Source organism: Sylvia atricapilla, chromosome 2 (genome assembly GCF_009819655.1).
Source record: "Sylvia atricapilla isolate bSylAtr1 chromosome 2, bSylAtr1.pri, whole genome shotgun sequence".
NCBI lineage: Eukaryota > Metazoa > Chordata > Aves > Passeriformes > Sylviidae > Sylvia > Sylvia atricapilla.
Genome location: NC_089141.1, coordinates 9,241,051 through 9,268,131, shown reverse-complemented (window position 1 = coordinate 9,268,131; position 27,081 = coordinate 9,241,051). Strand labels below are relative to the sequence as shown.

Genomic DNA, 27,081 nt, shown 5'->3' with positions numbered 1-27,081 from the left:
CCCTGCTTGTTGGAAGGTGCCTCTCTTGGTGGTCGTCTTCAGCTGCAGGTGTGGTTTTGGCCCCGAGCTCAGACAGAGAGGTCTCAGCAAGGGAATGGTAAAGTCTGGGGGGATTTTGGTTGTGTAGAGATGTGGGAAGAGGAACTCTCCACGTCCTGTGGTTGGAGCTGGCAGTGCTTGACTGGATTTTTCATTTATTCTGCCGCCATCAGCTTCCATCATCTGAATTTGAGCACAGCATTCCGTGCTGTAGTGCCCAGTGCTCCTTAGGTAAGTGCTGATGACAGGCCCCGGCAGAAGATGCTCCTGTAGAGCCCTCCCTGCTAACCCTTTGTCTGATTTGTTTTTCTCCCCTTTCTCCCCAGGTTTTTGGCATGTAGTCATAGACTCTGACGCGGGAGTAATGGAGTCGCTGAGTGGCAGGTGCTGACAGCTTCTGCAGTCCCAGTAACTGCTCACTTTGGGGTCATTTGCAATTCTGTGCCTCTAAATGCCACAGCTCTCTGGGGGAAGGTTGCGCTGGATACCGGGACTGCCTCGGAAGGTACATGTGCGTCTCTGTGTGTTTCTGTAGGGTTTTGCTGTGCGCGGGGATGCTCGGGGATGGGAAGGGCGTGAGCTGCATGTTCTGGGCACCCGGGTTTGGCAGCGCTGGGGCTTTTCAGCGGCTGTCGAGCAGCTCCTGGTGACATCCCTCCTCCTCTTGCTCCAGTTGCCTGCAGGGCCTTTCTGGAGTCCATCCCGTGCTTTAACACATGTGAGAGCGGCTCACAAAAAAGAAGTGGCTGGTTAAGAGGTTCTGATGTGAAAACAATGAAATACACCGCTGGAGTTTCTGAGAAACTCAAAGGCTTTCTGTGGAATTTTAGCCTCTCTATTGCCCTTTTGAAAAAGCGCATTTTAATGACAATAAAATGTGTGTGTTCACACTTGGTTATTAGTCTTGTACATTTTTCTATGTGGTTCTGGTGAGTTCAGTAAAAATCTTTGTTGTTGGCTGGCAGATTTTAGTAGAAGTTTATTTCTGTAGGCTCACTGCCCGCTGTGGATTTGATCATTGTTCTGGTTCTCACAGCCTTTGAGCTACGCTCCAGGAGAAAAATACAGATTTGTCACCAGGGCCTCCCACTAGAATCTAATTTTAAATTTGCAATCTGTTGTCTTGTGAGGTGCTTCAAATTTGGTTGAAAATTTAGTGTTTTTCAGATATGCTTCTGGAATCTAGTGGTCCTACCTTTTGCAGGTTTAAGAGTTAGTAACATAGGTTTAATTGAAATGAGTTTTCTGGTTTTGTAATTATTTTAAGAAATAATTTAATATCAGAGTAGGGGAAAAGGAAGGAAAATTACTGTTTCTAAAGGAAATTATGTTCTCTGAGTGGGCGGTCATCAGTGGTCATCTGAAATGTGATATAATTTATGTGTAACCATTTCATGGAAGAGTCATCCAGCAAAACCTCAGCAGTTCAGCCGGAGGTCAGTCTGCCTTTCCAGTGAACCCAGTGTAGGGAACACTGCTTTTCCAAATCTTTCCTGCAAAACTCATGTTCTCCCTGCTGGCACCCTAACCTTGATGTCAATCTGAAGTTAGAGCTTTCAAAAACACATCTCATCCCTCTTTCCTGTCTCTTGATGTGTAAGGTGGCTTAAAGGTGACTTCCTTGAAGTCACCACAGCTCTGGCATTTTCCCTGCGCTGAACCGGGAAGGAGCAGGTTTTCTGGGAGGGAGAGCCCTTTGCCAGCATGGAGGGTCAGGCCACCTCTGTGACAATGTGGGGGCAGAAGTTGCCACCCCTCGTTTGCTTGGCTTGGGCTGCAGATCCAAATCTGGATCTTCTGTGTCCTCGGCGAGCGCCTGAGTCAGGGCGCTGGTGCCTCTTCCAGGAGACATGCCTGTCTCCCTGCTTTGCTTCTCAAACCTCTCCCTCCCAGAGAGAGGGGGATGTCGTCAGAGGCCCTCTATTCCCACAAAAAGTTTGGGTTCTGATGAATCGACATTTTCTGCTGAAAGACGTCTAGGCAGTGCTGATCTCTGCGAGGTTCAGGGTAATTCACAGCAGATGCCCCACACCACCACAGACCTGTCCAAAGCATGGAGATGTGTCACACTTGATCCGTGTCATATCCTGATGCTACCTTGATGGGTCTTTAATGATGGCCTTTGCATTTGACGGCCCGAGCTAACAAGGAGAGCCTTTGTCCTACCAGCACTTGCATGCAGCTCCCATTAACATTACTCATTTTCTTAATTTGATACAGATTTTTTTCATTGAGTGTGCTAAATGCAGTTAAGCCACAGACAGGCAGCATCTGGCAGTCGTGGCTGAGCAGTTTGAGACGCTGTTGCCCCAGGGTGTCTGCTGTGGCCCGTGAGAGGCTGGGGCTCCCCTCCCCTGCCCAGCTCCGCTCGCTCGGGATGCCGGCGTCTGTAGCAGTGCCAGTTCCCCTCTCAGGCTGCTTTTCCACATCTGCCTGAACTCACCTCACGGCTCCCTGCTGCCAAAAACCCAGGAGGTGTCACTCGCTGTACCTCCTCCTGGCTGCTGCATCACCCTCCAAAGGCATTGTCTGGTCCTGTCCCCACTGTGTCCCCTTTGTGCTGCCCCGCCACGTGCGAGGCAAACTCGCTAGCTCAGCAAAAACTAACTAATAAGCTCTTCTTTTTGTTGGGGTTTTCCCCCCCCTCTGGATTTATTCTCTGCTATTTTAGTGGACTCTGCTGCACGAGTGCCTGATTTGGTTCAGGGTAGCTGGTGGAAAGGCTCAGCCAGCAATGGAGACGAGAGGCAGAAGTGGGGGTGAGAAGGTAGGATGGGGGTCCCTTTCAGAGGACACCCCTCAGCTTGACCTGGTGGGGTCGACTGTCCCACCCAAGCTGTGTCCTGAATCCCCCAGGGGAGATGGGCTCTGCCAGGACATGGTGACAAACTCGGGGGATGGCTCTGTCCTGCACAGCTGCAGCTGGGTCGGCTACACTGCCTTCAGCCCTCTTGCACCCACTGGACAGCGTTCCTGCAGCCTTGCAGCCGGGAATTCGGTGGGATTAGGTAGGGCCTTTCCAGGGTGCAGGAGTGAGGTGTGGGCTCACTGATGGCCGTTTGTGGATTTGCAAATGTCTTCACCCAAAGCGCCAATCCACGGAGTTAAAAAAGGTCGGCTCTTTGCTTTGAAGTCTGACACTTCTTGCCGGTCTCTAGCAGCTACTTCACTGTGTGAAATCACTCCCTGAACATTCCTTCTGTGGAGAGAAGACTTCCCTCCTTCCAGGAGACTGTTACTTCCTCACGGGATGCAGCCTGAGCTGCTGCTCCTTTCCTCACCAAGCCCATTTATGGTCCTGTTGCTCTTCTGGCTGGGGGGAATCTTGCCTGGTGCGGTTGGAAGGTAAAGAAGCATTCTAGGTTTCAAGAGGACTTTTAAAACTACTCGTTTTCCTTGGGGTGAGAAGGCATGGCTGGAGAGGGGATAGATGGCTGGAGACTGGGGATAAGTGGTGCAGGCTCTGCTGGGCTGTGCAGCCAGTGGAAATCCTGTTGGATGGAAGTGTGGTCAGCAAGAGCCAAAGCAGCAAAAGCTTTGCCCCGAGAGGGTTTCTTCTGCAGGACAAAAGCATTGAGATCTGGTTTTAGGTGTCTGCAGAAGAAAAGATGCAGGGTTTGTGCTTTAAAATGTTCTGTAGGTAAAAGCTGACTGTTTTTCAATCTGTATCAAGGAGCTGTAACTCTTAGGAGGTAATAAACCTTTGTCTAGGGATTGATAAAGCTGTCTTTTTCTTTTTTTGTTTTAAGATTTAAATCTGCCCTTTCTTCAGTGCATTTATTCTTCTAAGCAAGTCATGGCAGCAAAAGGGAGTTCTGCTATTCATTTCAGTAGATGTAGGGCATTTCTGCTGTAGTTTACTTCACGTGCAATTACATTTATGTTCAATACAGAAATGCCTAGATATTTATGGTGTTGTCTGTTGCTCCAGCACTGAACAGCAGTGAACTGATGTTTCTGTGCATGGAGATAGTGAGGGAAAATACATGGTTGCATTCATTCTGCCAGCATCTGGTTCAGTGCCAGTCAGCATCCTGGCAAAGGAGAGGAAATTGCCCCACAAAATTAAAAACTCCAGATCATTTTCCTATCAGGGCAGCTCTTTTATTCTCAACCAAAACTAATGGAAATACCTCAAAACAATGAAGTTTGTCTCGGAATTTATTTTCAAGATTGATGGACTATTTTTCTCTATATAATTGTCTTGTGTGTAATTCAGGGTCTCCTGTTTAATTTTGAACTTTGGCATTTACTTTTCTTATTCTTCTTCTTGCCGTTAGGCCAGGAGGAAGGACCCAGTGCTACTGATAAAATATTTCTGACATTTGTTGAGTGAGATCACAGACCTCAAGGTGTTTTCCAAGGTTGAATCAGATCATCACTCCCACCACCTGGATGGGAAACCTGTTCCATGGCGGGACGTGCACAGCTGAATAATGCAGGAGGCTGGGACTGGGGCTGGGGACACAAACCCCGTCCCTGTGTTCCAGCTCAGATCAAAGAGCTCAGATCTGCTTATCTGCTTCAGAGGGAGTGGGAAGGAGAGGTTATTTTTGTATAGTCTGAGTCACTCATGCTAATTTATTTTTCATAATATGGCTTTCTTGTGTGGGGCTCTCTGTACCTGCTTAATGTTGCACAGGTTTTTTTGTTCCAGAAATCAAACCTGTCATTTAGCTTGCTGCCAAATGGGTGGATTTGTGCTTTGCTATTTGATGCTTCACTTTGCAGTTCCTAGCCAAAAAAAGGTGAAATCTCAGCTAAAGGTGCATGTCCCTCTACTTTTCAGCAGCTGTTACCTGGAGATAAACAAGAGCTGTTGATTTTTTGAGTTAGTTGGCCGGGATGACGACGCTGATGCTGAGAGTCAGGTGAATGTGCACAGAGCTGGGGTGGCACTGCGGCGCCAAACTGGTTCCAGTTCTCACCGAGCTCCGGGGTTCACTCCTTCCTTCTTCAGCTGTCTGGCCATTTGCTCCATTCTGATGTAACTGTATTTCTAAGTTCCTCAGTGCAGCCCTGACTCCCGTAATTAATTCTGTGGGATTACTGCTGCAGTCACGGCAGTGCCTGCGAGAATCTGCGGTTTGGGACAGGTTTAGTAATTCATTAAATGAAAAAGCAGCTGTTGGCGTTTCGGGGTGTCCTTGTGTCTCGCTCCCCTAACGGTGCCCTCCGTGTCCCCCGCAGACCGTGACGCCATGGGGAACGCGGAGAGCCAGAGCGTGGAGCACGCCTTCTACGGGGACAAGCAGCCGGGGCTGGGCCGCAAGCACACGTCGCGCTCGCTGCGCCTGTCCGGCAAGGCCTCGCGCCGCGCCCGCCACGCCTCCTCGGGCAAGATCATCCACCGCAACTCCGAGGTGAGCACGCGCTCCAGCAGCACCCCCAGCATCCCGCAGTCGCTGGCCGAGAACGGCCTGGAGCCCTTCGCCCCCGAGGCCGCCCTGGAGGACTTCGGCAGCGCCATGTGGGTGGAGCGCATGGACATGGGGCTGCGGCCCGTGTCCTACCACACGGACTCGTCGGTGACGCCCAGCGTGGACAGCAGCACGGCGCTGACGGCCGCCTCGGTGCACAGCATGCCCGGCTCGGAGGAGAGCCGGCTCTACGGGGACGAGCCGCCCTTCCTGGCCGAGGGCGACGGGCGGGCGCTGCGCTACGCCGCCAATGGCGCTGCCTTCGCCGATGCGGCCGCCTTCAAGAAGAAGCGCTCCAAGTCGGCCGACATCTGGCGCGAGGACAGCCTGGAGTTCTCGCTGTCCGACCTCAGCCAGGAGCACCTGACCAGCAACGAGGAGATCCTGGGGCTGGCCGAGGAGAAGGACGCCGAGGCCGCGCAGGACCCACAGGCTGGCGGCAGCCCCCAGCCCCTGGTCGCCTGCCAGCGGGCCAACTCCATGAGTGACTTGTATTCCCCCAAAAGCCCCAGCGCCGCCATCAACGGGGGCCCCCGAAGCGCCTTCGGGGGCTACTGCCGGAACCTGGTGTCCGACATCCCCGAGCTCGGGAGCCATAAGATGGCCTCGGTCACCGCCGAGGACGCGCCAGCCTCCTACAGTAACTACAACACGCTCCCCTGCAGGAAGTCCCACTGCCTTTCCGAAGGGGCCACCAACCCCCAGATGAGCCATAGCAGCAGCATGCAAGGCAGGAGGGCCAAAACCACCCAGGTAAGACACTTTTTCTTCTGTGGTTTGGCATTTTCTGGGTCCTCCCAGGCTGTGTTTTCCTTTGACACCCCCTTCCCAAGCAGAGAGCTGTTTCCAGGAGAGAGCTGAACTAGCCAGTCTCTAGAGCAGGCTCAGTTCCATCACTGTCCCTTATCTGCAGCTCTCCTTGGACTTTTTCCACTCTTCACTGCCTCTGAGAAAGGGAAATCTGCATCTGCCAGCAGAAGATTTCCCTGTGTGTTTTGCAGTGCTGACGGCTCCTTTTTTTCCAGGGTAGCTGCCAAAACCTATCGCTCCTCTGCAGAGTTGTGTCCCCTCTTCTGCCCTCTCTGCCTTCTCACTGTCCCTGCCTGCACTCATGGCTGGAGGCAAAAAAACCCCTGTCAGTGTTTCCCCTCCGTGCTAGACACTCATTGGGCTGAAATTTCACTCTTCCAATTAGCTGATGTTTGTGTCTGTGCTAAACATCTCCCCAAAACAGCCCTGGCACTGCCAGGCCTGCTGTAAACTGGGAAATGATGGTGCATGGAGATGTGTGGAGGAGATGCTGCTCCTCTGAGCCAGGGATAGCACAGAGTCAAGAGCAGCTTGGCTATCAGGTGCCCCTCCTGCACTCCAGACACCAGGCCTGTGATCTTGGGCCTTTCCTACATGTTTTCCTGCTTTTCACTGTCCTGTCTGATGCCGTTCCTGCCTCAGGCTGCAGGCAGTGGTTCTGCTGGCAGTTCAGTGGCAGATGTCCTGTAGAGAGGGGCAGAAGGGAGTTCCAAACCCTGCCATGCCTGGCACACACTTTTGTGGGCAGATTGTGCTCTGTTTGAGTTTATTGGGATCTTTTGAGAGCAGAGGTCCAGCTGCCTGGTGGAAGAGCTGGCAGTGGTGTGTTTTACGTGCACCATTCTCTAGAAATGGCTCAGAAACGTGGCCTGGGGACACAGAGACAGGATGGGGCAGGACTGCTTCTCTAATGCCATTGCCCAGCTCATCCTGTGGGCTGTGCAATGCCTGACCCAGAAAAAGGGGAGAGGTGCACATTGGTGATTGCCAGAGGCTGGCCAGCACACATCCTGCTGCTCTCTGAGCTTCTGGCAAGACAGCGGGAAGAGATCCCAGAGATCCCAGCCTGGGTAGCAAACAGCAGGAGCCTGTGTGCCCCCATCTGCTGGCACTGACTCGTGGGAGCTGCTGGGATGGGGCTGCTCAGGGACCCCCTGCTTGTGCTTGATCTGTGGAGATGGGCTGCTGCTAAATGTAAAACCGACATGTTGGAACAGATGCTGCAGCATCCCACCACAGCAGCTTTGTTCTTCAGAATCAGCTCTTCGTGCTTGGAGGTGAAAAGCCTTTGGTGCACCAGTGCAGGCTAAAACCTAGAGAACAACAAGAAGAAAAAAAAACAAACCCATAAATGGGTTTTGGCAGCTTTGGACCTAACAGCTTTCCTGAAGATTGTTGGGTGCAACTGCTGCCTGCAGCCTGCTTTCAAGTGTATTTAAGGAAAAAGAGAATAGAGTGAGTGATGAACAGCCAAGCATTTGTTTTTCTTCTTGGTGCCTATCCTGGCATTCAGAAGATTCCTCTGAGGCATGTAGTGAAAGTCTGGAATTTAAGTAGTATTTTGTGAAGCCTCAGCCATACCCAGGGAAATTATTTAGTGGGGCTGGTTTCACTAGATGTGTCTCCCAAGACTGGAGATGATGGCTGTAAGGAGTCTTAGCAGTGATTATTACCATGGATAAATTCAACAAAATTAAAGCTTTGCAAAGGTCAAAATTCCTCCTCCCAAGTCTTTAATCCCAGCAGCATCCTGTAAGTATAAGATAGTTGTCAGAAATGAAGTCTTGTCAACCCTAGCCTAGCCTGAGCAAGCTTAGGGAAATGACTGTCATTATGTGTTTAAAAAGGCAGAAATGAAGTCCAAATTTGCACACAAAGTGAAAGGAGTTCCTTGGTGAGCCTGATGAGGTGGCTTTGGATGGGGTGAGGGGAGGGAAGTGACCAGACTGTGTCTGCAGCAGGTCCCCAGTCAGCAGTGTCTCACACTTTGCTCCTCTTTCCTTGACACTGCTGATGTGGAGTGTGCTGGGAGCTGGGGTTGTGTGGCTGTCCTGCTCCTCCTGTGCCCTTTGGCACTGTGCTGGCCTGTGCCAGCTGGCACTTGGGCACCTTTTGGGCAATTTTGTTTCCCTGTGCCCTCCCATTTTTTCAGCACTTTTGTCTTCATACTCTTGATGTCCCTTCTGTCCTGGAGGCTGCCATGTGTGTCCTCATGCTGGAAAACACTTCCCGCTCTAAATTTGTGTTTTGGCCAGCCTTTTAAACTGCTTCCCCCATTCCAATCCCACAGAATAATTGCTACATCTTAGGGCCATGAGGGCAGCACACAGAGGTGACCCAGGGCCAAGTGTGATGGGGCACTGGACAGTTTTCCCTTTTGGCCTCTGGGCCAGTGAGGTGTTACTGCTCTGTGGAGTCACCTAATGGATTCTCCTAGCCAGGAGTGAAGGTTCTGCCCAGATCCCTGTTGTCAGTCCTCACAAGACTTTGGGGTTGTGTTTGGTTTGGGGTTTTTTTCACCTTTTGGAAAGCTGTAGCTGGGGTATCTGCCTATTTCTTTAGTCTCAGCTGTCCTGGAAGAGCCTGATGATTACTGGTGGTGACTTTTGACTAGTTTAGTTCCTAAAGAGGTCACTGCCAGAAGGGTGAGCCTGAGACCACAGCAACGGCTCTTGTGCCCTGGTGTTTGGTTCCCAAATCCAGCCATCATTCCAGTGCATGCTCAGCTGCATTCATGAACAACACTGTCACTGTTTCTGGAAGTTAAATTTACTGCAGATTGTCACTAGCTGTACTTCCTGGGCTGTGCTAACCAGTGCTCCTGGACAAATCCATCCCACAAAGAAAGTGCCAGAATCATGGCTGCACATGTTTTGTTGCAATGCCTTATCCATGGGTTCTTTGCAAATACGGGGTCTCCATTTAAGGGAAAACCACCAATACACCAAAAACAGGGAAGAAAATCTCTCTCTGTCCAAATTTAAACCCTAAATTGAATGGTGGGAGTCACTCTCCACTTGAAGGGAGCTTTTTCCCATGGAGAGACAATTGCATTCAGTATGCACAAGTGATTAGTGCTCCCAGGGTGGCTCTGGGGCACCCACGCAGCAGTTCTGCTTTCCCCAACATTGTGCCATTCAGGGTTCAGCTCTGCCGAGCGAGACTTCCCGGGGAGCTCTGCTGGGATTGTGTTTGGCTTTTGGAGCTGATGTGGTGTAGGTGGGAAGGGCTCAATTGGCTGACATTTGCACCCATTTTTTCTGCAAGGGAAGAAAGCACTGCTTGGATACAGCTTGTTCTGACTGTGGGTTGTGAGATCCCCAGGATCCTGCAGCCTGTTTTGTGGGATCCAGATTTTGTTCAGAGGCCCTGTTGTGTCCTGTGGCAGCTAAACATCTGCCTGCAGGAGACTCCCTCCTCCTGGTAGACATTCAGGGAAAAATGTACCCTATGCTCACCTGCTGTTATGAGCCCTAATTGACATTTCAAGGAGGGAATTTGTCAGAGACGCTCTGGCTGCCCCTGGAAATTCCTGGAAATATCCAAGGCCAGGTTGGACGGGGCTTGGAGCAGCCTGGGATAGTGAAAGTGTCCCTGCCCATGGCAGGGGGTGGGATGAGATGGGATTGAACCTCTCTCCCAACCCAACCTTTCTGTCTCCCTCCCAACCCAACCCAACCCTTCTGTGATTCTATAAATTAAGGGATGAAAGCCTTGAGATGTGGTTTTGTGCCCCTTCCAATCCTGTCTTGCCACCTCCTTATTCCATATTCCTTGTGTAGCTGAGTGGGGGGAAAGGAACAAACTTCCTGCCTGACTCACTTGGAAGCTGTGCTGGCTTCAGCACCAGCCCCAGGCCATGTCCTTGGTGTGTTAAATCCTCTTTTGTCCAATTTTCAAATTAATTACTATTTTTAGGCCTCTCTAGGTAGCCTGCAGGAATTTGGGATCTCAAACCTTTAAAAAAAAATCCTACATAAAAATTTTTGCAGAATATGCAGGAGATGAAACCAAAGGGTTTTGTGGGAATTAGATCAGGATGTACAGAGAAACCAGTCTAAAATTAGACAATCTTTCCAGTTGATTTTATTTCTTTACTATCTCAGGGAAGTTTGTAACTGGTTATAGTGTTCCATCACGTTCTGTGGGATGGCTGAACTCCAGAGAGCTGATACTTGGTTTTAAGTTTTATAAAACTTTTTCACAAAATCGTTTTGTGGCTTAGAGGACGTAACCCCAAAATGGAAAAGGACTCCACTGGGTCAGTCCCATGGAAGCACCATCCAGCCCAGTACCTTGTTCCCCAGATACCAACTGCTCAGGAAAAGAAAGAGAGAGTATGGGCTGGGGGAATTTTCCTTCAGGGCATTTTCCCCTGAGCCACCAGGTTAGAGATTGGAGTGTTCTTGGGCAAGGAATGCTTCCAAGGCTCTCAGGTTGACCTGTTCCCCATGGATTCTCTTTTCTGAAATCCTTTTCTGCTTCTGCCTTCTACTGCATCCTGTTCACTCTCTGCAGAGCACCTGTGGCCTTCCAGGCTGCTCTTTCAGCCCTCCACAGGCATGGCTCTTCCAGGCAGAGCTGAAGCTCTGCTCCTCTAAAGGAATTCTGCCTGTCATCTGGAAAACATGGCTATTTCCAGCCTAGGTGTGATTCCTAATCAGATGGACACAGACCTTTAATCCGAGCTGTTTGACTCCACGTGGAATCAAGGAAGGAAATAAAGAGTTGCCAACATTCAGTGACAATTCCTGGCACAGGTTAGTGAGTGGCTAAAAGCAGGGTGTTACTGGTTGGCAGCTGCACCGTGGGCTCACTGATTCCAGCCCCTGTTCACCTAGTCCCTTTCAGACAGAGCTTGTTCCCAAGGTCTCAGATGTAGCCTGAGCCACATTCCCAATCCCCTGGAAACTCTGGGAATAGGATCCTCCTGAGGCTGGATCGCACTGAGGGGCATTGGTCAGCTGTCACCCTGCTCAGCCTCTAGGCAAACCATCCCCAAAAATCTGTGCCTTCAGCCCCAGGCCACAGGGCAGGGGTTGGGCAAGAAGGGGTGGGAAGGGGCTGGGGGAAACAGGAACTGCTCGTTTTTGTGGCAGCCCAGGCTTGCAGCAGGGCAAACTGCTTGGGAATCCACATCTTGGGTCTTGGTGTGGCAACTCAGAATGACCAGAGCCCTTGAATGTCTGGCCCAAATGAGCTGTTTATAGCCTGGCTGACTGGAAGTGGATTCAGTGAGGAAGGCTGGAATAGAGAGCTTCAGTTCCAGACTCAGAGGTCTGTCCTGCCCTGTCACCCAGATGGAGGAGATTAGATCAGGTATTTCCTCCTAGTCGGGATAGTTCAAAGCAAACAGCAGTCACTCCCTTCAGAGCACACAGCTCTGCCCCGATGTTGTCAGGGAAAGGAGCATGTGAAAATTGGTGTTTTGCTCTTTGCTGGCAAATATTTTGATATCCTTTCAAAGATCTTAATTTGTTTTTCTTTCTTAGCTCTCGGCCAGAGGCCAAGGGAAAGCAAATCACCAGTCCTGATATTTGATCTAACTCCACTCAGGGATGTTTTTTTAAACAGTAGGATTTTGTCATTTATACATCTGAAGTGTATGTAACAACATTGGCAATAGCTGTATTCTCTGTAAAGCTGCACACACTGCCTGGTCCTAGTTCCAAGTATTTTGCACTTAAAAAAAATCACAGACAGGTTGTCCCAGCTGTTTGTTTGCTGGGCTGTGCTTACTTACATGGACGCAGTTTGCAACAGTGCTCCTTCCCAGTGAAGTGCTCCATTGAAATGTCCCTTTTCAGAGAGCTTCAGCGTGTGGTGCTGTGCCTGGTTCTCATCCCTGATGACAGGCATTTCCCTGCTTCCTTGGGTGGGTGGTTGTTCAGGCAAACTCCTCCCAGATGGTGTGTTTGGATTTCAAGCTGCTGTTCTAGCAGCTGTCCCCCATTTCTACCCTCTCAGGAAGAATTGCCTCTTCTTGGCTTCAGCAAACAAAAAGTAACCCAACCCTGTATTTTAATTTAACTGGGAGGATTTTGATGGCACGTTGCCCTTGGTTAACTTGAGCACAGTTTGGCTGCTTTTATTAGTTTATGGTTAACTCAGCTCGTCTAGAAACTTCCTTCAGCTGGGTGGTCCACTGGGATGAAAGCAGGGTAAATTTGGGGGCTCCTCGGTGTATCCTTTGGGAGCAGAGGCATTAAACACTGCAGCACCCGAGAACTGAGGGGATGGAAAGTGGGAACTGGCCCTGGATCTGTGCAGGTGTCGGGAGCTGCAGGCAGGGACCACACTGTGAAAGGCTTTACTGGATTAGGGCTGGATTCTCCCTCATGGAATTATGGACTTTAGCACCCCTCGAAAGTCAGTGTGGGAGCCAGGGAGGAGCTGGTGGGGGCAATTCCATTTTCAGCATTTTATGTCTCACAGCTCCAGGGCTGTACTTTCCTGGCTGCTGCAGGACACACAGTCCCTGTGTGTGCATGATTTGCCTTTAGGGTATCTAAGGTAAGGAAGCCAGGTTCCCAGGGGAAGCACAGGGATGATCTTTCTGCAAGGGCCCACACATTGGCTGGAAAACATCTGGGGAATCAGTGAACCAAAAATGTTGGCCAGCCTCTGTGCCTAGAGCTGAGGTGACAGTTTAGTGACAGTGAAGGAGCCGAGGGCAATGCTGAGGTAACAGCCTGGGCTGCCTGCAGGTCTGGGGCATTCAGACCCCTGGCACAGGAGCTCAATGTATTTCACAGCTCCTTCCCTCATCCCAGGGTCTCCTGGGTGCCTTGTCTGTCCTTCCAGGGTGCCAAATTACACAAGGGTTCACCTCGATGAGCTCACAAAGGAATCCTGAGTCCACATCCACTGAAATCCGTGCCCTAAGACCTTCCCAGGGCTTGTTGCCCAGACACCTGTGACTGTGATTCATCCTTTCATAAAAAGACTGGATTATTTTGCCAGGAGAAGTATCTGGAGGTCTGGCCTAATCACTTTTTGGCAGGGGCAAATTTGCTTTCAGAGAACCATGACCCAAACCTGCTTGCCTATTATACTACCCTGAGCAGCTTTAATGACACGTGCAAGGGTTTGTTTATTTTGTTTTTTTTTTCCTAAATTTAATTTCTTAAAAATGTTGACTCTTTCAGGCATCTCAAGAGCTGCTACCCCAGTGCTGTGAGTGCACAGAAGTAGGAATCAAACCATTTCTCCCACTCAGGTTCCAGCTGCAGTTTATGATTTATCTTTGCTTCTTGACGTGACTGTGCAGGAAGGATTCAATTTGGATTTGCAGCAAGCCATGCCTTGACCGTCAAATGATGGCAGAGTCAGTCCTGAAAAGAAAGGAAAAACACTTATCAGGCCAATCTTTTTCCACACAGGAGCTTCAAAGTGACACCAGTCAGATAAAAGCATGCAAACCATCAGGCTGCTGGCCCATTTGAAATGTATTCTGTGGTGCTTGCCTCAGGAGCAGCCAGACAGGTTGTGTGAAATCACTCTTGCTGAGTGTGAGCATCTGATTGCTCTGTTGCTCAACAGGACAGGGAACAAAGAATATGCATTGGCTTGGAGAGAGCCCCTTCCAAGGAAAGCCCCCACTCAGCTGTACTTTTAATTTAATGGTTCGTTTAGAAAGGAGTTGTAACCATGAGGAATTGTTTATATTTATGGAAGTAAGACTTTTGCTACTAAACCAGCCCCCAAGTGCCCATGAATCAGTGCTCTTGGTGGAGCAGGAGAAGCTGATTCACCAAGGCCTGTCTCAGTGTCTGTGGCAGGGCTGGTGCTGGGAAGTGCAGCTCTTGCAGGCACTCAGAGTGTGCCCAGTCATGAGCCAGAGCTGGGCAAGGCTCGTCCCATCCTGTGGTTTCTTCCAGCAGAGACCAGTACCAGGTATGTTCAACATGAGGACACTTGGAACCTGCCCCAAAACTCCTCCCCTGATTTCGGCTAGCTGAATGTAGATGTTGTTCCTAAAGCAAGGGGTTTTTTTCTGTTTATCTTTTAAATTTAGCAAAAATGATTTAACAGCTGTGGCAGCTGCAGCAGGCATACAGAGGTATGAGTACCATGTGAGCATATGCAAAAGTTGCAGCACCAGGTACATTAGCCTGATGGAGCTTTTGCATTACAGTTTTATTCCCCGCTGCCTTGTTTTGCTTGTTTTGCCTGAAACCCAGTGTTCATGTGAAGAAAAAACCCTATATTTAAGTGGGTTACTAATGCTTCCAGTAGCACTTTACCCAGTTGGTCCAGCAGTTCAATTGCTCTCTGCACTTGATGGGGCTGTGATAACTCATTGCACTTCATTGCACTGGGATGCTGGTAGGGCTGCCCTGGCACGTGGCCTTGTGGGTGACAATGGCACCATTCAGCCCCTCTGTGGCACTGGGCATTCCACCTCTCCCTCCTCCTTCCCTGCAGGGCTGTCTGCTGAGCCTCCTTTCATCACCCCAGGGACACGGTAGCGCTGCCAGTGTAAGGAATGGTGCTGCTCCTCCAAGCCTCTCAGCAGTGCCAGGGATCCCAGATCCTGGGGGAAGCTCTGCTGCTGCTTCCCACATCTCCCCATGCCAGCACAGTCCCAGAGCCCATTCACTTCCCTACCTCAGCCCATGATCTCCACGTGCCTTTCTCCCTGCTTACCACAGAATGATCTTCAGCTGAGCAATGGGACCCCTGTGTTCACCAAGCCCTGCTGTGGTTTGTTCCTGGCCTGGGACTGTTTCCCCCTCAGCTCCTGCAGATTTGTGGGATCACAGCACTAAACCTCTGTCCTCTGTGCAGAACCCTCAGCTGAGCGTGTCCAGGGCAGCACTGCCAGGCTCCCGGAGCAGATGGCAGCAGCTGCCTGGGAGCTTTCCCTCTGCTGGGATGGGAAAGAGCTGACACTGCAGCAGCAGCTCAGGGCAGGGAGCTGTGCAGTGGATGCCCTGAACCCTCCTAACCCCAGTTAGGATTCCTCCCCGGGGCAGGCTTGGGGCACACCAGACTCTCTCAATGAGAGTTGGGTAACTCGGGAGCGGAGCAATCCTGGCTGTGAACTGCTCACACCCTGCTCCTGCCAGAGGCCTTGAATGAATGGGCTGCCCAGAAGTCCCTGATAAGGGGTGTTCAGGAGTGGAAAAGGGAGTGCAGGGAGCAGAGGGAGATTAGGAGCAGGGCTGTAGCATTACTCTGAAAAGATCTTTTGAGCAGGCCAGCCTGTCACTTGCATTGTGGTCAAGATTGTACAGATCTTTGCAAAATGTGCAACAATTTAACCTTGTGAGCAGGTGTAACAAATATATTTCCTCTGAGTTCTCCATCCTAGAGTTTTTTTATAATTTTTTTTAATAAGCTGATTTGCTCATATATTAGTTACAGAGTATAAGCCTCATTTATTGACAGAGAAACTGAGGGAATTAAAACAATGTCTCAACAAGGTCATCTGAAAAGGCTGTAACCTTACAAATCCTATCTCCCTCAAGCTGGTTGTCTGTTCTAGTAGTTCTTTGTTTTTTTAAATAATTTCATTTTAACTAGATCATGAGATATACTTCCTAAAAGTTACATCAGCTAAGATTTTGGAACTAACTGTGTACTTTTTGCATAGAGCAAAGAATCATGGAATCAAGAGCAAAGAATCATGGAATCACAGAATTGTTTGAGAGGAAGGGACCTTTAAATTCATCCATTGATGGGCAGAAACACCTTCCACTGCAGTAAGGCTGGAAGGGCTTGGACACTTCCAGGGATCCAGGGCAGCCACAGTTTCTCTGGGCACCCTGTGCCAGGACCTCACCTCCCTCACAGGGAGACTTCCTTCCCAATATCCCAGCTAAACCTGTTGTCTGTCAGTGTGAAGTTAGGGGTGAAGTCGGGCCCAGGAAACAGTGGTTCCATGGGAATGATGATGCCAGTGCTGGCAGGGGCTGGTTCAGCCCCACTTGCAGGTGTCTGTGGCTGTGCTGGCAGAGGGGCAGTGCCCTGGCACACGGGGCTCAGGGGGAGGCAGTGCTGGCACAGGAAGCTGAACCATCCAGCCTTTCACGGCACAGTGCAAAACCCTGCTTGTGGCAGTGTTTTGTAAACACGGGTCTCTGAGCAGCACCGCCTCTCTTGCCAGACATTCCTCCTTTGCACAGAATAAGGAAGTAATTGGCTTCCCAAAACCAGGAATATTGGAACAGCAGGATCCATGTGCGGCTGTGAAAGCTGCTCTGGGTGGGGACAAGGCTGTACTTCCAGGAAACCCGGCTCAGCAGCTCATTCACACGTGGAGGAGCAGAGCAGGATTGGCCTGGCCAGAGCAGCCTGTCTGTCACTGTGTGCTGCATGAAATAACCAGATGGACCAGCAGAACTGTGCTCATTGAGCGGGGAAGGAAGTGCTTATTCTTCCAGCTGGACTCCAAGAGTCCCTTGGGAAGCAGTGTTTATAAAGAACGGGCCCATCCATTGCAAATTAATGCCTTGAAAGTTAGTCAGCCCTTCCCCTGCCCCTAAGCTCTTGAGTCCAGCCCTTGCTCCACAGGAGGATGGTTTCACACAGAGCTGATGGAGGGTTTCTTTGTTTCCACAGAGCTGCTCTTGGATACAAAGAAAACTGGTGCTTGAACCAACATCTGGAAGCTTGTTTTCTCTCAAAACAAATACCCCATTCTGCTACCCCTTCTCAGAGACTCTTTTTAAACTTGTGAATCAAGACTGCCTACTCTTGCAGGAGAGGTAGAGGTTGAAATTCCTGTTGGTTTTGGCCATATTTCTCACTTCTTTGCATCCTCTTCACTCAAGTACCTAAAATGTTTGTTTCCATTTACAGGGTTTGGCCTTTTTTGTTTGTCCTCCAAAATCTGCCACAGATGTGCCTGTAGATACCGAGGTGGTGGTGGGCATCCCCCTGGGGGGGATTAGCCTTGTAGCAGGGGGCAGGCTGAGTCACAGCCTTCAAAAGCCCAATTCAGTAGGGTTTTCTCCTGTCTTGCTCAAACTGGCTGTATTCCTGTCTCTTTGGATCCTTGCACAACAAGTTCTAGGGGACCAGGAAGGGTCTGTGGGATTTGGTGGGGAATATCACATGGCCCATCATTACAGTTTGTGATGAGAACAGAAAAATAATCTCAACCACATTAACTTGTCAGGAAGGAAAAACACCCAAGAACCTTTGTGGTTACGTAATTTTCAAAGGTCTGCCTTGGGATGTCTGAAATGTGTCTTCAGCTGTAGGTGTGAATGCACAATATCAATGTTTTCTCCTCAAAATGCGTAGGTTGGGCGCTGCTTTTCCCGACACTGCCAGTTTTTGCTACCATATGTTCTCCTTTTGCAAAACCTTTAGCACTGTTAACTTGGCTTAATGTAAACAGATGATGCTGCATCTTATCCTCCAAATTGCCAAGGAGGCACCACCTGGAGCAGAGCACATGTTGGAGGCTCTGCCTTGACCCCACCTTTTCCTCCAGTTGTTTGTCTCCAGAAAGAAGGAATCTTGTCTTAGGTGCCCCAGAGGCAAAGGATGGACCCACAGGGACTCCTGCGGCAGTCGGGAAAGTAGAGCCCTGGAGCTGTGAGATGTTAAATGTTGAAAATGCAACTGTCCCCATGAAGCTGCAGGGAAGTGCCTGGGACAACTTCACCCTTCTCTCCAAGGTGGAGAGCTCTTCCCTGCCTCAGGACAGCCCGTTTGTCACCACCCCACCTTCTCCTCCAGTTTTGTCTTAGTGAGGAGAAGAGACGCGGGGTTCCCATTGCCAGAAGAACCAGAGGCGTGAAGAACCGCGGTGCCCACGCCTCTCGGCCAAGCTCTCCCCTGACCCCGTGTCTCTCTCCCAAGCAGGACGTGAACGCGGGCGAGGGTAGCGAGTTCACAGACAGCGGCATCGAGGCTGCGGCCACGGACACGGAGCTGCTGTCGCGGCGCTCCAACGCCACCACGGCCAGCTACTCGCCGCCGGCCGGCCGCGCCTTCATCGGCAGCGACAGCGGCAGCAGCTCGGCGGGCGACGGCCTGCGCCAGGGCGTCTACGAGAACTTCCGCCGCGAGCTGGAGATGAGCACGGCCAACAGCGAGCACCTGGAGGAGGCGGGCTCGGCCCTGAGCGACGAGCAGAGCAGCGGCACCCTCAGCTCCCCTGGCCAGTCCGACATCCTGCTGAGTGCCGCGCAGGGCACCGTGCGCAAGGCCGGCGCCCTGGCCGTCAAAAACTTCCTGGTGCACAAGAAGAACAAGAAGGTGGAGTCAGCCACACGCAGGAAGTGGAAGCACTACTGGGTGTCCCTGAAAGGTACGGAGAAATTGGGTAGGGCTGTGTCCAGATGGGCACACTGGGTGTCCCTGAAGGGACGGGGAAAGTGGGCAGGGGTGTGCCCAGATGGGTGCACTGGGTGTCCCTGAAGGGACGGGGAAAGCAGGCAGGGGTATGCCCAGGTGGGTGCCTGGGGTATGTCCTGTGAGGTGGCCAAACGAGGGGCCTGGACTTGTAGCAGAAGGTGCTGAGAACTTCAGTGTCATTCACGTGAAGTGTGGGTAAGTGGCCCTGCTGTTTTCTGGAGGTTTTACCTGGTGGTTGCTGATGTGCTCAGTGATGGCACGGGTGTAGTCCAAGGTGCAGCAGTGGGGTTCATGCCTTGCTTGGAGCCCTGCTGGCACCACCCAGGGAGGCTTCTCTGGGCACTGGGTGTTCCCTTGGAGAAGCTGATGGTTGATGACAGTGGCTGGCCTCTGCCGTGCTCTGCATCTCTCCTGTACCTCTCCTTCCCCAAGAGGCACTTCATGAGTATAAATACTCAGGGTTTGCAGCACATCTGCAGGGTGGATAGGAAGCTGACATGTGGCTCTGGCTGTGTCACCCTGTGGTGGGCACCCCGGGCCACAGACCCTCTTCTCCCCAGATTGTTGCAGTTGCTGCTAGGCACATGCTCATAAACTCATCCTCACGTGCTTCATCAGCAGGGAAACGGGAAGCCACAGTTTTGGGACAGGCCTCCCTCTCCTCTGTGGTGGCTGGAGCCAGCAGAGGCAGAGCCATGTCTCCTAGAGCATTTGGGGTCACCCAAAATGCTCAGCGTGGTCAAACCCTGCCGTCCCCACAGAGAGCTCTTCCTAGAGCATTTGTTTATTTTTAATTTGCAGCACTATTTTATAACCAACAGCAAAGCTCGGAGCCAGCTCTGTCTTGGGGTGGCTGGAGAGCTGGGGAAGTGGGGGAAGAGGGAGGTGAGGAGCAGCCCTGACCTCCTGGGAGGGGGCAGGAAGGTCTTGCCATGAGGAGCTGGCAAACAAAGGGCCATCTGAGAGAAGAAAGGGGAAGGATGAGCAGGGGAATGATGTTATTTTGAAGTGCTTTGGCTCAAGTGGAGTGTTAACTCCTTGGATTGCTGTGCCTTGATGCTGGCGGTGTTTAACGGAGGCTTTGAAGTGAACAGCTGCCATTGTTTGGCTGCAAATTGTTTTCTGAGAGGCTGGGTACCAGAGCGTCCCTTTGCAGTGACACAGCAACAATGTGCCAGCCTGTAAACAACTGGAGATAGTGTGGGAAGGTGGGAGAGGAGGAGACCCTTTTCTTTTTGGACTCTCCCAGATTGCACCCTTGCTCTATACTTTGTTTTCCTTCCCCGGGAGGATTGTACAGATTATTTTCTAACACCGAGCAGGTTGTTTGCTGTCCCCAGCTAAGTTTTTTTGTCCATCAGTCTTTCAGCAAGCACAGCTCATCCCAGCCCATTTTAATTCCAGTTACTGTCTGCATCCAGTAATTAAATGGCTTGATCTTTGCCTTGCAGGGTTGTAGCAGCAGCTGCAGAGGCTGAGGCTGGGCTGTGCCCAGGGGCCTGTCTGCTCCCAGGGCTGGTTGTCACCCTCAGGGGACCAGGACCTCATGCCTACATCTTCTCTGCGATGGGGTGACCATGGATGACCCCAGATTTCCGATTTCTTATGATGTTTCTTATCTGGGAGTGTATTTTACTGCCCATGACATTCAGTTTTGGCAATCTTAGGGAGAGCAAAACTCAGGGTGAAAAAGCAGCCCTGGGTCAGGGCTCACATGGCGTGCCCTGCAGCTCGTGGTGTGCCTGCCTGGCACTCAAACCAGCAGGACATTTTCATGTATTGCTTGCTGTCTCCTGCAGGCTGCACATTGTTCTTCTATGAGACGGATGGCAGGTCTGGCATTGACCACAACAGCATCCCCAAGCACGCAGTCTGGGTGGAGAACAGCATTGTGCAGGCCGTGCCGGAGCACCCCAAGAAGGACTTTGTCTTCTGCCTCAGCAACTCCCTCGGGGATGCTTTCCTCTTCCAGGTGGGTTTTTGCAAAGGTTTTTTCTGTCTTCCAGCACGGAGGGTGTCCTAGCTCTGGGTGAGATCAGTGGAGAGTCCTGCTGACTCCAGTAGGTTTGGGGTTTTCCTTTGGCAGCACTAGAGGAAGGACCTGGTCTGAGCATCATCAGTGTCAGATTTGCTTTGCTCCTCTGTCCTTCACGTCTTCCCTAGGAAAGGGATGTGTATTTTGGCACCTGGAGACCTTCCTTCAGTTGAGAGGGAATCACAGAGCCACAGAATGGTCTGGGTTGGAGAGGATCTTAAAGATCCTCTTGTTCCAACCCCTGCCATAGGCAGGGGCACCTTCCACTATCCTAAACTGCTCCAAGTCCCATTCATCCTGGCCTTGGGCACTTCCAGGGATGCAGGGGCGGCCACAGCTTCTCTGGTCACCCTGTGCCAGGGCCTTCCCACCCTCCCAGCCAGGAATTCCTTCCTACTTTCCCATCCATCCCTGCCCTCTGGCAGTGGGAAACCATTCCCTGTGTCCTGTCCCTCCATGTCCTTACAAAGAATCCCTCTCTATCTTTCTTGTGGGCTCCCAGACTGGAAAGTCCCAATGAGACCACCCCAAAGCTTCTCTTCCCTAAGAGCCCAGTTTCATTATGCCACAGGTAGGTTTTTGTGCGGGGGAGAAGCAAAACTGAGCCTTTTCAAGCAAAACCCAGTCATTTCTACTGGCAGAAATGTTCTGTGATGTGTCCCTCCCTTCTGCCATGGAAGCAGAGGAGAAGGAGGGGATGCCCTCAGAGCAGTGGCCCTTGGCTGCCTGTGCCCCACAGCCAGCACAGAGTTGCAGTAGCAGGTTTGGCAGGCAGGGACCCAGCCCTGCAGGCGGCTGTTTCTGTGCTGTAGGAGAGAAAGCAGGGCTGGTTGTGATCCCACACATCCTGGACTGCCCACTCCACTACAGCCAGAGCCATCCCATCCCTCCCACGAGGCTCAGGCTGTGCCCATACACACCCAGCCCTGGCACATGGCACATGTCACATGTGTGTGCCAGGAGCTCACAGCAATTTGTGACACCACGGGTGTGTGTCAGCTGTGTGCAGCTTGTTTGTGTGATCCTTTCCCTGAGAAGGGCAGTGATTCCCATCGCCTGCTCATCTGCCAGCTCCTAAAATCCACTCTTTTTTCCCTCCCTCTCCCCAAGAAACCAGAAAGAAAAATTAATCTAATGGTATACAGATAATACTTTGAAATTCAGTAAGATAACAAACACTGTTAGGATTTTGCTAGGAATTAACAAACCCATGATCTCATTCTAAGTCCAGTGCTGATCTCTTCTCTGCTGGGGATGAGGTTTCACCACCTGACTGTGGGGAAAGTGTCTCCTGTTCTGGCAGATCATTCCTGTATTTCCAGTGGACATTCTTTAGCAAGGGGGACTCACAACGTCTTCAGCAGAGGAATGAGAGCTTGCTAGTGGTACTGCCTGACAGAGAGCCTGACCAGTTTCAGCCATGCCCTGTGTCCAGTGCCAGCTGAAGGCAAGGGAATTGGGAAGAAGGAGGTCAGATCCTGTTTTTGCTTAGGGCTTTCAGAGTGAGGAAAGTGATGCCATTCTGGGACACGTGTGTCCCACTTGCTTCATACCACCAAAGTTTCGGGTGCATCAGTCTGAAGCCCAGCTGAGCTTCTCTGGGAAGCTCTCCTTAGCTTCAGCCTTGGCTGGTGGTTGTGACCTCAGCAAGGATGACCTTCCTCATCTTCTCTAGCACATGGAGAAGTCATGTTGGGCTGTCTATTAATAGATCAGGCATCATCCGAAAGTTTAATTAGAACAAGGTGGTTTGGCACCTTGCTACTTCTCCAGGCAGGAGCCAAATACCAGTGTGATTATTGCCACAGGCTGACATTCACAGAAAGTCCTCTGCAACCCTGAGCTGGCTGGAAAGTTTTATGATCTACTGTAAAAAGGAATAGAGTTTAGTAAATGGCCTAAAAAGACTGACTTTTTATTTTGAAAATCTGGATAGAAGAATCTGGAAGGATTCTTCTTTGTGTGTCAAAAGCCTCTAATCAGAATAGTTCTCTTCTGGAAAAAAGTTCTGGTGTCCCATGCTCCAGCCTGGTCTCACGGAGTGGTTTGGATGGGAAGGACATTAAAGATTATCCAGTTCCACGCCCTGCCATGGGCAAGGACACTTCCACTATTCCAGGTTGCACCGAGGTCTGTCCATCCTGCCCTTGGACACTTCCAGCAAGGAGAAATGTTCCCTTCTCCCAGACTGTCATATCCATGCTTGGGAAGGGACAATGCCAGAGCTGTGAAAATGAGGATGAGCCTGTCTTTAACAATGGTAACAGGGATGTCTTCAGAGTGTTTTGGGACCTTCAGAAACAGAAAGCTTGTTTGTCTGTGCTCCATCATAAAGCTACTCATATTTACCATGGTCACATTTTATGCCATTAATTTATTATTAACTGCTCCATGCCTGGGAAGAGCACAGCAGTGGGGCATTCCCTGCCTTAAGGAACTGGAGTTTAGAAATCATCATTAAATGCTAAGCTAAAAATGATGATAGCAGTGCACTGAGCCAGGGTGGTAATTCCTGAGGCCTTGCTGGGAAGCCCCCACAGCTGCAGAGCACAGATAGAGGTGTAATTCCAAGTGCTGAGTGCCTGGTGCTGAGTTAAAAATGGCCTGCTTAGGGATGATGGGGGGGTTATTACTTCGGCAGGAGTAAGTGGATTTAAGGCTTTGAATCTCAAGATCAAAGGGAGAGGAAACTCCCTGGAATTGCATTTGTTAATCTGCAATCAGTTTCAAAGAGGATCCTGGCTTCTCCCCTGTGTGCAGACGAGCAGCCAGACGGAGCTGGAGAACTGGATCACGGCGATCCACTCGGCCTGTGCCACCGCCGTGGCGCGGCAGCACCACAAGGAGGACACGGTCAAGCTGCTCAAAACTGAGATCAAAAAACTGGAGCAGAAGATCGACATGGATGAGAAGATGAAGAAAATGGGGGAAATGCAGCTGTCCTCTGTAACAGACTCCAAGAAGAAGAAGACCATACTGGATCAGGTAAACTCTTGCTCGTGTGAAGTAAGTCCCTAGCGAGTGTTTGACGCCTTTTAGAGGTTGGTTGGGAGCAGGAAAGCTGTGCTGGCTGCCTCAGCTGCACCATTTCTCCACTAAGGTCCAGCATGGGCTGTCTTCTGCTGGCCTCCAGGAGATGTGGAGAGCAGGAGGTTGGCTGAGGAGGCTGCCAGGCCATGGCTGGAGGATGCCTTGGGGAACAGCTGCTCACACACCAACAAACACTGCTGCTGCTGCTGCTGCTTTAAGCATGCCAGAGGCTGTTGCTTCTGCTGGCAGCTGGGCTGGAAGAGCCATGCCTGGTTTCTGCCTGTCACAAGGGCTTGCCTTGACCTTGTGGTGCATCCCTGGCTCCCCCTGGGCCCGCTCCTCCTGCATTCAAGTGGACAGCGTGGCTGGGTTTCAGCAGCAGAGAGCCTCGAGCAGATGTCTGTCCCGCTGCTGCAGCAGCACCTTATTTTGGGAAGCTTAACATATGGCTCCTGCTTCCCTCATTTGGAGCTCCCGTACCACGGCTGCCAAGTGTGCCTGTCATGCAAAGCATGGGAAGTAGCTGGGGCTGAGCTAAAGGGATTTGTACCCCCTGGAAGCCCATGAGAAGGGGAGAAAGGGGAGGGAGATGCTGAAGAGCTCCACTCAAGGCTGTCAGTCACAGTGAGAGGGCAGAGCAGTCTCCCTCTTTATGTAACTGAGTTTGGATGCTTTGAAACTGTTTCCTGTAAGCTATTTGAATTATTTAAATAAGTCCTTCCATAGGCTGATTACAGCACTCTTCCACTGATCAGATTAATTATCCCAGTGTATGGCACTTTTTCAAGCTTTGTTGTTGCTCGCAGTAAAGCTGCTGCTGCGGCTGCTGATTTGGGATGCCCTGTGCCTGGAGTTTGGTGTGGTTTGCTCTTCTGGTTCCGCAGATGCTCTTGATGCATGAAAGAAGCCTCTTAAGGGACTGCTGAGCAGAGAATCCTGGAAATACAAAGAAAATTAAAAATGAAATTTTAATCCTGTTAATTAGCATTGTATCAAAGGAGCAGTTGTCCCAGGAGGAGACTTCTGCCATGAATTTAGAAAAAGTTGTTTTCCATCTAATGAAAACTCTTTTGCTATTTGCATCCTTTGGGAGGGCAGGGGAATGTGGGAAAACCAGGAATCAGGGTTTGTTGGGTGAGATCAGCATCGGTGAGAAGGCTGTGTTACTGCAAATCTTTTCAAGGCATTTATTGACCTCTTCTCGCCTTCTCTCCCCTCACTCCTGAACCTTGTCTGCTGCAGATCTTCGTGTGGGAGCAGAACCTGGAGCAGTTCCAGATGGATCTGTTCCGGTACCGCTGTTACCTGGCCAGCCTGCAGGGCGGGGAGCTGCCCAACCCCAAGCGCCTGCTGGCCTTCGCCAGCCGCCCCACCAAGGTGGCCATGGGCCGCCTGGGCATCTTCTCCGTGTCCTCCTTCCATGCTCTGGTGAGTGCAGGGGCAGGGCTGGGCCTGCAGGAGAGCCTGCTCACACTGGGTGTGGCTGAGGTGCCTGCTGCCACGGCCTTGGCAAGAGCCATCTTTGTCCTACAGGTGTCATTTTGAATTTCCACCACAAACAGGTTCTCTTACAAGAGCAGGGTCACCTCAAAGTGTCCACGACCTTGGGCTTGATGCACACGTGCCGTGGAGTCAGTGGGTGCCGTTCTGAGGCCTTCAGTATGTGCTGGCTGAGACCTTCTTGGCCATATCTGACTTCATTCCACATGGCTGAAAATACTGACCAGTCATTCCAACTGGTCATCGACACCTGATGCTCCATGAGGGAGCAGAAATGTTCTTCTCTGCTACCCATGGTGTGGCAAATAATGGTTGTTTAAATTTAAGTACTGTAACAACCCAGCTCTTAAAAGTACAGGGAAATCTTTTTCAAAGTGGTGGGGTTTTAATGAATTTAAATCAAGCTCTTGTAGGTTCGGCTTGGACTCCTGGAGGTTCACAGAAATAGCTGAGCTCCACTGTTGTCTTGTAGATGTCAGCTGTACCCTTCAGTTGAATGCAGAGCTGTAATTCAGTTAGGGGCGTTTTTATTCTTTCCTATATGAAAAGATTAGCGTCATCATCCTGCTAATTGCTGGTAGATTTATTATATTTTTTAAGTGGCGGGATGTAATTTGCATTTATGCTGCCTTTTTTTTTTTTTTTTTTTTTGCATCAAGCAAAGCACTGAGCGTTAGCCGGAAAAACAGTCTGCCTCTTCATGCTGGTGTCTCTGGAGAGCCAAGGGAAAAAATATGTTTTGAAAATGTTGTGTTGGAAGAGACACGTGTTCTCTTCTCCTCTCAGCAAACTCTCATGTCCTCCTTTGCCCCCAGGAACATGGGGAAATGCAGCCTCATGTTAGGAGCCCAAACTCAATTTTCAGGAAGGGAATTTATCCAGAGCAGCTGTGGCTGCCCCTGGATCCCTGGCAGTGTCTGAGGCCAGGTTGGACAGGGCTTGGAGTAACCTGGGACAGTGGTAGGTGTCCCTGCCCATGGCAGGGGTGGCACTGGATGGGCTTTAAGGTCCCCTCCATCCCAAATCATTCTCTGATTCCATGGCCCAAGTCTCCTGAAGATACTCCTCAGTTCACTGATCCAAGCATGTGCTAAGTTATCCCGGGTGGCTCTGCATAAATGTCCCAGATCCAACTATGGAACCTCCCACAGTCCAGGCTGTGGAAATGGAGATGTTGCTGTGGTGGTCAAGTTCTCCTTTTCCTTGATATCCCCATGTTTCCCAAGGAGAGCCTCCATTGCTCACAGAGTTCCCTGTGTGCAGCAGCCAGCCTTCTATCCATCCCAGCTGTGGTTTTGGATGTGCTGCATCCAAGCAGGCAGTTCCTCAGCTGGGTAGCTGGGGGCATCACTCAGGGATGTGGCTGATCCCACATGTGTGGCAGTGTCATTCTGCTGGCCTGGGCTGTGGGAACACAGCACTGAGGTGTTGCAGGAAGTGCAGGGTGGGTCTGTCTGTCTGTCTGGCTGGCTGTGCCTTGCCTCCCTTTCATACCTGCTGTTCCCTACCACTCCCTTTTTAGCAGGAGAGGAGCTCCTCTCCTTAGGCCACCTCCACGTGGGAAATCTCCTTCGACTCTGGCCTGGACGCTTCAGCTCTGAGTAATGTCCCACTGATGTCCTCCAGAGCTTCCTGGCCTGGGAAATGCTGCCCACATAGCTGGGCTCAGGAAAAGCAAATGTCTCTCGTTGCCATGGGGCATTTTGCACAGTAGTTGACACTGCTCTGATGGAAAGGGTCATTTTAGCTCACTTTTTCCCTTCCTCTGCCTTGCTCAGTCCTTCAGATGTCACTTATCTTTGAAGAAGTGAGGTTTAAGTGCCATGAGCTCCCTGCCGTGAGTCAGCAGCAGGATGGCCAGGGTGTTTCCACAGGGAAGAACAAAGAGGAAGACAGAGTTTTTGGAAAGCAACAGATGAGTCTGGATATCTC

General features: G+C 50.9%; 1 protein-coding gene across 1 annotated transcript in view; it reads left to right on the top strand.

Moving 5' to 3' along the window:
- The first annotated feature begins 370 nt into the window (after nucleotides 1-370).
- Nucleotides 371-27,081, top strand: part of TIAM1 (TIAM Rac1 associated GEF 1) — a 71,891-nt gene continuing 45,180 nt past the window's right edge. Inside the window, exons 1-6 of the mRNA XM_066340746.1 lie at nucleotides 371-544; nucleotides 5,230-6,212; nucleotides 18,090-18,537; nucleotides 20,384-20,556; nucleotides 23,380-23,604; nucleotides 24,892-25,077. Of these exons, the coding sequence (XP_066196843.1) occupies nucleotides 5,241-6,212; nucleotides 18,090-18,537; nucleotides 20,384-20,556; nucleotides 23,380-23,604; nucleotides 24,892-25,077 (2,004 nt within the window). The 5' untranslated portion in view covers nucleotides 371-544; nucleotides 5,230-5,240. The remainder of the gene's footprint in view (nucleotides 545-5,229; nucleotides 6,213-18,089; nucleotides 18,538-20,383; nucleotides 20,557-23,379; nucleotides 23,605-24,891; nucleotides 25,078-27,081) is intronic.